A 12019-nucleotide genomic window follows, 5' to 3' on the forward strand; every position below is an offset into this window, starting at 1 on the left:
TATTTTGTTAGGCATTTGGGAGGTTCTAATACATCTTTCTGGTTCTGCTTCATGCAACATTTGTTGAGTCTTTCACTGGTAAATAATATAACTTTTATAAAAGGGCATATTGATTATCTTCATATATAAACGTCAGTCATATCTTCTTGGAGGCCTTAACTCTTTCATGATCCAAAATTCATTGCAGATGTTTAGCTTCACTGGAATCACATGTACCAGATAATTTAACACAACAACTACTGTCTATAAATATAATACAAACGTGCAACTGGCTAGCAAGAAAGCACACCAAGAATCAGCGCAACATGAACAATAAAGCATATTTTAGCACATTGCAATTAAACGCACATCAAACGGTTCCCACTAAAGATATCCTACAAAATAGCAGATACAGAAAGAAAAGTGCATACTTCGTACCAATCTGTCACTAGCTGCACTCTGAAACTAAACTACTCGCGATATTCCATAAATTCATAAAACAGCACTATTTCTACTGGAGAGTTGAAAGTACTATATCTATGATCCACAAAACAGGTACTTCGAAGCAACTCATTTACAAAACAGTCTCTGCTCAGATGATGCCTAGAAGAAGACTCGACTAGATCTGCGACTCAAGCAGGCTATTTTGCAAAGTAAGTTTCAAAAATTAACAAGCAGGGACCACTCCTAACGACCACGTCCACGACCCCTACCTCGTCCACGACCACGACCCCGTCCCAGAGGTCTCCCTGTTTTTTAAAAATTACCAGTCAGAATCTCATCTAAAGGATGATAAATTTAGTACAAATGGAGGACAAAAAGTTGTTTAAGAACAAACACAAACCTGCAGTTGGCTTTTTGGGCTTGACCCTAGGTGTCTCCTCAACCAGTAAAGTCTCAAGGTTTAAGCTGTCAGGAAGGATATAATACCGGATATTGTTACCTCTTACACTAAGATGATCAAGTGTAACTGGATTTTTCCCCTTCAGTGTAAGCTTCACCATTTTCAGATGGGTATTCATACTAATATCCACACCTGCAATAAGAAAAGATATATTAGCTTGCAAGCTTTTAATTCTGATAGTCCACACAAAAGTGGTTAATATATGGCAAAGCTTCAAGCACTCCAGGCACAAATATATCCTTTTCTAGACTAGGTAAGCTTCGTTTATATATAAACCATTTATACGTGCAACCTTATTTATGTAAACCATTCATGTAAACTGAAATTGTTGCTTGAGCATTTCAAAGGTTTATTCTACAACTTGAGTTTATATGGTAACCAAAGTAATCTTACCTGTTGAAGCTATCCATGAATCAATAATCCCTTAATAAAATATGTTGCACAAATGTTTCGTCAAAATAATGGCATGTTTGTTTGAATTTCTCAAGATTCAGATGTCTCAAACTATGTGTAGTTCTTGAGAAACTCGGTTAATTGGGTCATGTTTCGGTGGCTTATAATTACATTTGGGCTACTCCCAATCCTATACTTTGAAGAAGATAAAACAAATTTCACATTCTCTTGAGACACTGAAAAAGACCCTTTGCCAGTTATGGTTTACTTATTTCTCCGAGACCACAAAGTATCCGCAACTATTTCAGTAATATCTCACGAATTAGAATTCATTATCCTGTATTAAAGTAAAGACTTGAAAGAATTGTTAAACTCCAAATAATCAGCCAAATTGTCAATCTTAAAAGACAATAATCAGTAAAATAGTGACTAGCAGGATGAAACCATTGAGAGGTAATACTTACCTATCTTCATTGAACTTTAAAGGACTTAAGGTGTCAGAGTCATAGCAATGCAAATTTTCATAATTCGTTTTATAGATAAATGAGCTGCAAAATGCCAATGTACTTGACTGCTTCTATAATCTGTGGCAGGAAATGGGCATGTATCTAGATTGTGTGGCACCATGCTCTTATGACTTAGTCTATTTTCTCGCAAGATACTAAGCAACATAAATAATGGTTCCAAATCAGCAATGCCCGTGAGATATAATTCTAATCATGTGACAAAAGTGCATATATAGCAAGGTTGACTCTACCACACAGCAAACCAAGAATATAGCCTCAACAAAAGATGATGTAAGATATATAGGAACTCAGTGGTGCCTGAACATGATGTAATTACGTTTCTAATTATTCATTGTTCCTTTCATGAAGCAAATGGTTGATCCTCTAGGATTTTTGTATGCTTCAGCTCTTTTGACTATTTGGTTTCAGAAAACCATAGTTAAAGTCTACTTGCATTCCTAATATCATGTCTCTCATAGACATTGTTTAAACACATAAAGCATCACGATAATAACAGAGTCTCTGCATAACTCTGCATCCTAGTACAGTAATATCCAAAATTCATCAAACATGTACAAATAAAAGGATCAAAACCATGACACATAAGGAAAGGAAGAATAACAATGCTGCATTCGGAAAAAAAAAATAAAGAATACCAAATTCAATATGAATTATCACATGAAAGATCTACAAAGTACAAACAATAGCTTTTTTACTATCCTCAAATTTAGAATTTTGGATGAAGATTCTTTTTCTTCACATTACAGAAAACTAATCGCATCTCCCATGATGATAAATCTACTAATAAAGGTCTAATACTCACATTTCAAAAGAATCTAAACAAATTACTTCAAATAGATAGTCTCTTGTAAGAGCAATCCAAAACTATACACTCGAAACAAATGCTCAGGTGTCTCATTAGCATTTCTTCTATGAAAAGTTCACAAAGTACATAACCCTTAATAAACTTTCATATTTTTCCCCCTACACATTGCAAGGCCCTCTCATTATCCAATCAAGAATCTAGAAGCCCAGCATGCAATCAGAAAACAACTATGAAGTCTCTCTCTTCTGAAATAATAAAACATGAAAAAGGTGCAAGAATGCACATAAAATCCATGAACATTCAAACCACAAAGAGCCTAAATGTTAGGCAGGTGTCTGTGCGGATATTTGGGAGTCAAGGTAGTCCAAACATACAAAAGTGAAAGAAAATAGATAAAAGACGCATTCTACAAAAGGGATCTCAAATTTCTGTAGCTCCATATTATTTTATTAGCCCTCAACAACTTTCAATGTTTTTTGTCATTTAGCTTGATCAGCCGTAGGTCCATCTATTAATTTTGCATAATATGCAAGGGGTGTCCATATCTGATCTCAATTTTAGACCATTTGTAATAATCTTCAGCGATTGACCACTTTGACCAGTAGACAGATCACAAGTTGGTGAAGAGGAATAGAAAAGAATATTACACAATACACATCAACATGACAGTAAAGAAGATGACCATCAGAAGATGCAAAGAGAGTAGTAAGCATTATATGCAATGAACTCTGTTTGCAGTAGAAATCAACTCCAATTGAGACTTTGTATGCACGTCAGAACAAATCAGCTTCTTCCGTAATTTAATAAATCCAAATTGTCCAATATTACCTCCTAAGCTACATAAGAATGCTCATCTACACCTCCAAGCGAATAATAACAAGCAATAGATTTATATTGGTCAAAAAGTGAATTCTTTTCTCCAAGATGGATCTTTCCAATAATTTTCAGGCTTTCAGCTCATGCATCTTAGAGAGGTTAGGAAGAACACCAACTTAGCAGAGGCAAACCATAAAATCATGCTGAATTGGACCTCTGTATTGGAAATCAAGTCGGGCATAGGAGTGCTGCTAGCATGTTCACATGGTAGCATTCAGCTTCCTTTCATGTTTATACTTTCTACTTTTCAACCTTTCAGCATTAGCAAAATCTCTTAGGTATAAGGGTGCTAAGATCATCGTAAGACGAAATAATTAACTTGGTTTGACATAAAGCAGCAGATCAGACCTACTGGAGCACCATATTTTATACCGAAAACAGCCCAAAAAGGTCCCCCATTCCTACGTTCTACTGCAGAACAGTGAAACCTAGTTCATACCTTGAATCCATGTCAATGAACCAGAATCTTGATCTATTAGAGCAGACATCATAAACTACCGAATTCTAAAGATAAACCTAGGTTCCCTATTCCTACATTCAGCAGAACAGTGAAACCTAATCTGTACCTTGAATCCATATCCAATGAACCAAAATATTGATCTATTAGGAGACAACTTATCATAAACAGCCCAATTCTAAAGATAAACATACCGACATGATCTTTATGCTATTAACCAACATTTAGCCATTTATCAGCCTTCCTTTTGCTGTTCAAATGCTAGATTTCAAGATTTAGCATCACTTATCTGCAAATGAAGCAATTACAAATCCGAGTTCAGTAAGCTTTATCCTAGGGAAACCTAAGGACTGTAAGTTTTCAGTAATAATATTTTACAAAGTATAGAAAATGACCTCATAATACAAAATCTCTTTGGTAAAAATATCAGCAGCAACCAACAAGCTAAAAATGAATAACTATTCAATAATTATTTATTAAACCCCAACTTGAGGCAATGACCCACAAAAACTGACGTAGATTGACAAAACTAATTGCCTAGATGGTTTAGACAAAGGATTATTGTACTGTAAATAACATCTAAAGCCAAAATCTGCCGCATGCAACTATAAAAAAATGATTGTGTAATCTCGCCGAACTCCCACAATAGATTCTTCCTACATATATCAATATACGGAGGCACTAAAATTTACAACCATAAAGAGAGATTTGGGAATAATAAAACAACTTAAAGTTTCCAGGTGGTCATATCAATAGAACACCTGCACAACCTTTAAATCAACAAAAAAAAAAAGAAGAAAATTCACGCTGCTGGGTTCTATCGTCAAACAAATTTTCTTCTACATCCCACATTACCAATGTTATCCACAAAACCTAAGGTAATAGCATCACCTATATACCCTATAATCCATGGAAAGGAAACCCTAAAAAATCAAGAAATACCAAACCCATACGAGAAACTTTAACCCTAATTACACAGCCCAAGAACAACTCGAAAACACGCGAGAGGGAGATACCTATGATGGTTCCATGAACAATGGTTCCGTTCTTGAGCTCGATCGTCACGGTTTCATTGTTCAGCTTCATCAAGAACCTGCAATTTTTTTCCAACAATTACACCAATCCGAGATCAAGAAGAGACAGAAAGAGAGAGAAGAGAAGAGAGAACCTGACGAGCTTCATCTTGGAGACTGGAGTGGGCGAGAGGAGGAAAGCTAGGGCTCGAAAGGTTAAGAAGCCAAGTTTTAGGAAGCGGAAGCCAAAACCCTCATTTTTATAGGACCACGACTGACCACTCTATGACGAATCTCCACCGTCCGATCCTCTCGGACTCCTGCGACATAAATTTCCATCCCTGCGATCCTGTTATAAGACCAGTTTTTTTTTTTTAATGAACTACTATTGGTTAATTGCATAGTTTATTTTATCATAAGGTGGTGGGATTTTTAGATTTAATTCTAAACCCCATTTTATCTTCGTGGGCTAATAAAATCACAGGAGGGCTCAAATGGGCTCATACCTACCTGCTATAAAATGAGACACAAACATAGTTTTTGACCAAAAATAGCTCAATTTTTTAAATTGTTTACTGAAATAGACTATCCTCAAATTTATTTACTAAATATGATATAATTTATTGTAGCCCTAATAAAAACGCTGAACCGATCAGTATTTTTATCGCCAGATAATTTTTTCCCTAAATTGTCAAAAGACTAAGTTAAAAAGATTCATATATATATATAATGATGAACATATCAGTATTTTAGGACCAGACAAAAACACCGGAGGCTAGTGTGGTTAAAAAAACTGCACAAACATAAGCCTTATCCTTTCACTTAATCTCATGCAATAAGGAGTGCCCACCACTGGAAGACACCTGCCATCACACGTGCCACGCTTCATGCTCTCGTGGCACGTGTGCACAAACACCTTACCACCACCCTCTCCTACTCGTTTTTATACATACAATTCCGTCATATCTAGCAATAAGTCTTCACTCCAAGCAAGAGAAATATGGACGAGCAGCAAACACAAGAGAGGTCAGAACAGCACCTTAGCAGCAGCAGCACCGCCACCACCACAGTCCTCTATGCCACGCTTGCAAGCCTACTTATTGGAGGCCCATTACTTGGCATGATGGGCTTCACTCTCTTAGCATCCACCACCCTCCTTGTAGTAACCTCTCCTCTTCTGCTCCTCTTTAGCCCAGTCCTTCTCCCCTCCGCCTTCGTCATCGTCGCCGCAATGGCGGGCTTTGCCTTCGCCGCTGCGATGGCTTTCGGAGGTCTTTTGGCTCTTACATGGGCTTGTAGCTATGTTGGCGGCGGTCGTGGGCCGGCTGTGGTTGAAAGAATTGCGGAGATGTTGACGGGGTCCGGCGAGAGGACGGCGGAGGAGGCGAAGCAGTTCGGTGGATATTTGAAGGAGAAAGGGGAGGAGATAGTACCGGAGGATAGAGTAAATGGAGAGAGTTGATAGCTTAAGCCAAAAGAAAACAACAGAGTTTATGTGTTTGTTATATGCAGCAGTGAGGTATATATCTGAGTTCTAACGGCAATAGCGTCTATATATATCTAGCGACTCCTTAATCTTTATCATTAAAGAGAGATAATTAATATATGGTGGAAAACTGAAGGAGATGAACTCAAATAAATAAAAAAAGTCCAAATCCTAAATGATGTAAATAAAATAAAATATGAATTAGAGTGGTAACACGTACTACATGCAGCGAAACAAAAACAAATAGAGAGATTTAAAGAAACAGATCTATAAACTCTGCAGGCCTTGACTTTTAACAGCAAGTTGCCTGCGCATTTGCAAATGAGGGAAAAGGAAAAAAAAAAAGGAAAGGTAGAAAGAATAGAAACTCTGAACGATTTACATTTCTGGAGCATAAAGAATCAACCTAGATATGTCACTCAATGAAAGAGAAGAAAAAGAATAAGATCTGACAAAGAGAATAGAAGTATCAAAAGATATTCACAGAAGTGCAGGAAGAAGGAAGACGATGCAAGACACCATCAACTATCTCAAGGATTTATGTTGCATTCCCGGAGAAAAACTTGATCAAAATCCACGAATTTCGACCAGTAATTGCGGTACTTTGGCAATCCAATCTCCAACCAAGGCTTCAGATTTCCATTGTAGTGAATGACAGCAGCCCGCTCGATACTCTTCTGGCTAACGTTCGGGTCGTATCCTAAACCCAACACATGCCATGATCGATCAAGAGGCAAAGTGCGATTCCAAAATGTCACTAGTCCAGCAGGGAGAGTTCCTAATTTCCATAAGAGCCTCCCTTCGTTCTGCAGCCAATATATATCAAAGTTAAGGCTCAAGAAACAATGTGAGGCTAAGCGTTAACTTGAAAGTAGATTCTAATGCATCCATGTAGGAAATTAAGAAATGGGCTCAAAAAGGATAAATGTTCAAAACATTACCAGCTGCTGCCAGGAGTGATAGGCATCTGTCAGTTTCTGCTTTTTCCACTCAACCAGATCAAATATATTCATCCCGTACGCCCAGCCGCAAGCATTAGGGTCAAAATTCTTGGAAATGAGAGGATTTGAGAAGTTGAGATACCTATCAAATCTGTGGAAGCTCTGGCGGCAAGTCTCCACGGCACCGTTAACCTTCCCTTTGAAATCAATCGACCAAAGAGCAGTAAGGTCCCGTTGAACTACAATATCATCATCTAAAAAGAGCACCTTGTTAAGCTTTGGGAAGATCTCAGGTAGATAAAACCGGAGATGATTTAGAATGGATAAATATTTCGGGTTTCGGAACTTCGAATTTTCGTCAGGTTTAGCCTGATGAGCCCTAAAATAGTAATCGATCATCGATTGAGATTCAAGCTGCTTCAGAACTGGACTGTAGCTTGAGTTTAGCCATGCGAACCCTTCAATATTCTGAACCTGGATAGCTGCTTTGCCCGGTGGACTAGCTAAAAACCACATCCTCATTGCTGCATAATTAAGTCTATCAGTTACAATGTGGAAGACGTGGTTCTCAGGATTCTGCAAGGGAAAGAAAAGAACAATAGATGTCACTATGTTAATAAAAATTGCTGAAAATATAAAACTTGGCAAGGGCAAGGTGTTAGCACGTCTTTAGAGCTTGAACTAAAGTTGGAAAAGGTCAGTTTTATAGCAGACCAAGTCCGAGCAATCCAGTATTGGACTCAGTTCTTGCTGTAGCAATTGCATTCAAACGGCTCACCTTAGCATGAAAGACAGTGGAGTTGACGACCACTGCTGCTGCCAATATATTATCTGAGAACAACGCATAATGATAGAGTTTAGGGTCTTCCAACTTTTCTTGATGTGGAAACTGCTGTTTACTGGAGTCTGAAGTATAGTATTCAGTGGTAAGACGCAGAGGAAGGCAGTGGAGGCCTTTGGGCAGAGCTTTTGCTGCTAATTGCATCAAATAAAGAGTCTGTTTCTTATTAAGATCAAGTTGTTCCTCTGTGGTTGCTAGAGTTGCATGAAGTTTCTCCATGTCCACAGAGCAGTTCTCTTCAATCTTCTTGCCCAGAGACAATGTCTGCTCCATTGCCTTAAGTTTAGCATAGGCACTGGTTTAGACCACATAAAAGAAACAGCTGGGTATTAGGAAAAGCCAACAAGATTACCAAAAAGAATTAATATCGATTTAACAATCAATCCATAAATCTTTTTCCAATCATTACTTTATCTTCTTTCCAAAATAATTCAGAAAAATTACATGGGCAAAAGTCCAAAAACAAATAAATGCATTGAGAATACTTACTTCTTTGGTAATGCCGAGTCCTCTGTCGAATCACCAAGTGCACGTTGAACATCCCTTATCCGTGCATGGAGATCCCTTATAAAGTTGGGATTTCTTCTAGTGGATCCAAGACCAAGATAAACGTTTGCTCTAAGCAACTGGTTCTTCAGGTGGCGCACCATGGCATCAGGTGAAGTTGTACTACCAATATTAAGTTTATTTGCGGGTTTCTTCTTGCGCCTTCTAATACGAACTCTATTAGACATTGGTTCAGGCGATTTTTCATTATTAATTTCCTGGAATAGAAAGAAAAAGTAATAAAGAAGTAGATAATCATGATATAACCCTTAGATACTTCCAACGAGGTATAAAAAAATGAAGTATCTAAGTGGTTGGTCGCATAAGCTATGCATACAGAATTACCAATTTCTCCTGAAGTTCATGCTCTCTGGAATAGTTGAACCATCACCATCTCAAGTGAGCACAATGAAGAGAAGGAATGTAGGAGGAGAATAATTAGAGACAGAGTCATGGCAGTCGAGGTCTATGATGTGTCATAGGATTAATGAGGATCATTCACCAGGCTTTCTAATGGTCTCTGTGACGACACCAAAAGTGCAATTCTTTTTTATTACATTACCATTGATGAAATAGAGGAAATAGTTAGTTAAATTGATCCTTGTCAAAAAAGATGAAAAGGCTGGTTAGTCCTAGTGGTTTCGACTACCAATTTCCTTAGTCTTTAAGTAGTGCCTAGAACTCCAAAATCCTATGATTCTTAGAATCTTATAGTCACTATAACTATGAAGCAATCACTGAGGAATTAATAGTAGTTTGACTGAAAAAATGTTTTAAGATCTGGGAGAAGAAACTAGTTCAGAAGGCATCTAGGAGTATCAATATGGCTTTGATCTTAAAACTGAAGATATGTGCACATAAAAGTTCCGCAATAGAATTGTGTAAGAGCAAGGAAACAGAATATCAAATTGAAACTAATCAGCACATGATATTTAACAGCAAATTCTATGAAACAATAAAAGTTTGAACCTTCCATAACTAGGTAGACAGCACTTTATATTGTATTATTCTAAATTTGGTTGGTCACATTACCTGTTTCAATGAAACAGTCGGATCTTCAATCTTCTGCAACACCGCGTCCTTGTTCTTTTCACCAATGTCAGCTTTCTCCATTCCATTAGTGCCCTGGCTGACCACTTGCTCAATCATACCCTTGTTTTCTGATTGAACCTCATCATTGGTCATGCTTAATACACTGTTTGTGGGTTCTTCATCTCCGATTTTCTGCGATGCCGTCTCCTTGTTCTCTTCTCCATCTTTAGGCTTCTCCAACACCTGCTTGTCACCAGCCTGACCAACCACTTGTTCTACGACATGGTCACTTTCCGATTGAGTGCCGTTGTAGGCTGCCGATAGCACCCGGCTCTTGTGCTCACCAGAACTCTCAAGTGGCAATTCTATACGGAAAAGTACCATGAAAAACAAGGTTATTGACCTTATGTCCATTGTGCACCGAAACAAGTACTATGACATGAAGTTTATTGCATAGTTCTACAAGCCAAGATAAAAAATAATATGAGGAAACTCTAATTTTGTGCCAATTAGACAACGATGAACCTCACCTTCAGCTTGCAATGCTGCCGTTCCAGCCGAGTGATCTGAGATCTGATCAGAAATGCTAATGGAATCAGGGTGAACTATCCAGATGGGCTCTTTCACAGCATCAGAGGATTCCTAATCCAGATTTGGCCACCCAAAATAAGTAACCAAATCAACACATCTCCCCAAACCCAAATTAGTGATTCAGAATTTTAAAACATAAAAGTACGAATCACCTGGTGAAGAGCGTTTACCTTGCCAACCTCGTTTGTAAAACTCTGGAAGTAAAACGGGAAAATGAAAAAAAGGTTAATAAAGTGTATTTTTCTTCTTTCTCTAAGATTTCAAAAGAAGGAATGAGAAAAAAAAACAATTAAGCCAAGAGCGGAGAAGTAGGTCATACCAGATTTGAACCGTCATCAATGAAGTCGCTATTTACTGCCAAAAGAATAGAAGAAACTAAGCCGAGACTTGAAACATTTGGGCGATCGAACAAGGAAGGTAGAGATTAAAAAAATCGTTCTTTCTGAAATCAATACTTACATATAGAAGTCGAGAAATTGGCAAGCCTATCGGTGTAAAGAACGATTGGCGCAAGAACCGAGACCAGAAGCAAGAACAAAACCGTCCTCCTCTTCCTCCACCTTGCCATGTCTCCTCACCGAAAGCCGCTCATCCCGACCGCCTACGGCCACCGGAAAACCTCTTCTCTCCTGCAAATCCGCCGAAGAAAGCGCCTTTTCGTGATCCAATGGAGTGGATCTCCACTTTCGATTAGATGGCGACTGCCTTCCGCGCCCCCTCTCCCTCTACTTCAATCTATCTTTCAAGCCAATTAGATCGCCGTATTAGGGGAAATGTCTGCGCTTTTCTAACATTAAGATCTGACTTCGATCACCGAAGAGATAACACGGTAGAAGGAGCACTTGACGACACGTGGTCTTCGACGTTGGATTTAGATCGGGCATTCCTCTTACGGTGTTCATCACTGGGGGGTAGTTTGGGCATTTTAACGTAATTGCATCTCTGCGGGAGTAAAATTACGTGGGCTTTGTAACCGGCCCTACTCGGTGTGTGAACTGTGAAGTGTGATTGCTACTCATTAATACTAACAGCTAGCAATGAGTAGGCAAGAAAGAGCAAATTTTCCACACTTCCAACTTCACAAGCTTGAGGAGTAACATATAATTTCAGGGCAAAAATGTCAATTGCCACTGGTTGACAGGAAGCAATGCCTTTAGATTCGCGAACATGTAAATTGTCGGCGGAACGTGCGGCGAGAATAGCAAACCTCAGGCTGCCGGGTCCCACCGTTGGGGGCAGTTGGATGTTTATTTATAGTTTGACCCCCCGATTTCGCTAAAATGTCAAAAGGATGACTTCATCTAATCATCTTAAGTGATATTTTTATAATTTAGACCTCGGGGTTTTGCCATTTATTTGGCAGCAAATATATTTGTGAAGAAAAGTTGACGTGACTCAGATATAGTTGGTAAAGTCCCATCTTTAATTAATTTTGTCTAAAATAAATAAAACTTCGTTCTATTTCTCTTGTGGGCTGAGAAGAGAAGGCATTTGGGATGGCCTATTAGCATTTTATGGGCCAGAATTAGGCCCTTTTAAATTTTGAACTTGTAGCTTGGGTTAGATGGGCCAAACTTTTTTTTGCTTCACATCTTATCTCAAAATGAAAGGAATTTGATTCAGTATCA

At 38.3% G+C, this 12019-nt stretch overlaps 3 protein-coding genes across 4 annotated transcripts; 1 reads left to right on the forward strand and 2 right to left on the reverse strand.

The window, feature by feature from the left end:
* Positions 1-306: 306 nt before the first annotated feature.
* LOC140802166 (small nuclear ribonucleoprotein SmD1b-like) lies at positions 307-5278 on the reverse strand. Its single transcript, XM_073157630.1, has 4 exons — positions 5110-5278; positions 4958-5034; positions 824-1015; positions 307-728 (listed from the first exon to the last, which is right to left on the reverse strand). Exons 1-4 carry the CDS (start codon positions 5121-5123, stop codon positions 667-669), a joined length of 345 nt encoding a protein of 114 aa, XP_073013731.1. The 5' UTR covers positions 5124-5278; the 3' UTR covers positions 307-666.
* Positions 5279-5954: 676 nt separating this feature from the next.
* On the forward strand, positions 5955-6416 carry LOC140799440 (oleosin S1-2). Its single transcript, XM_073153816.1, has one exon. The coding sequence runs from the start codon at positions 5955-5957 to the stop codon at positions 6414-6416; it is 462 nt and encodes a 153-aa protein (XP_073009917.1).
* A 205-nt stretch (positions 6417-6621) lies between these two features.
* LOC140801222 (probable galacturonosyltransferase 4) lies at positions 6622-11353 on the reverse strand. Of its 2 annotated transcripts, none has more exons than XM_073156344.1 (9): positions 10851-11353; positions 10711-10745; positions 10562-10585; positions 10331-10442; positions 9801-10165; positions 8712-8986; positions 8160-8517; positions 7382-7957; positions 6622-7246 (listed from the first exon to the last, which is right to left on the reverse strand). In XM_073156344.1, exons 1-9 carry the CDS (start codon positions 10957-10959, stop codon positions 6971-6973), a joined length of 2130 nt encoding a protein of 709 aa, XP_073012445.1. In that variant the 5' UTR covers positions 10960-11353; the 3' UTR covers positions 6622-6970. The 2 variants fall into 2 exon arrangements, with proteins under 2 accessions (XP_073012445.1, XP_073012367.1); XM_073156266.1 differs by having other exon boundaries at positions 10544-10585; positions 10851-11214.
* Positions 11354-12019: the final 666 nt, after the last annotated feature.

The sequence above is a fragment of the Typha latifolia genome, chromosome 1 (genome assembly GCF_019914945.1).
Source record: "Typha latifolia isolate L0001 chromosome 1, TyphaL0001v2, whole genome shotgun sequence".
In the NCBI taxonomy this organism is placed as follows: Eukaryota; Viridiplantae; Streptophyta; class Magnoliopsida; order Poales; family Typhaceae; genus Typha; species Typha latifolia.

Coding starts and splice junctions, on each gene's coding strand:
- LOC140802166 (XM_073157630.1), bottom strand. Junction 1,016..4,957: donor TGTTCATGGAACCATCATAG/GTATCTCCCTCT, acceptor TTCTTATTGCAG/GTGTGGATATTAGTATGAAT. Junction 729..823: donor GCCCAAAAAGCCAACTGCAG/GTTTGTGTTTGT, acceptor TTTAAAAAACAG/GGAGACCTCTGGGACGGGGT.
- LOC140799440 (XM_073153816.1), top strand. CDS start 5,955: ATGGACGAGCAGCAAACACAAGAGAGGTCAGAACAGCACCTTAGCAGC.
- LOC140801222 (XM_073156266.1), bottom strand. CDS start 10,959: ATGGCAAGGTGGAGGAAGAGGAGGACGGTTTTGTTCTTGCTTCTGGTC. Junction 10,443..10,543: donor AGGTAAACGCTCTTCACCAG/GTGATTCGTACT, acceptor AATCTGGATTAG/GAATCCTCTGATGCTGTGAA. Junction 10,166..10,330: donor GGCAGCATTGCAAGCTGAAG/GTGAGGTTCATC, acceptor TTTTCCGTATAG/AATTGCCACTTGAGAGTTCT.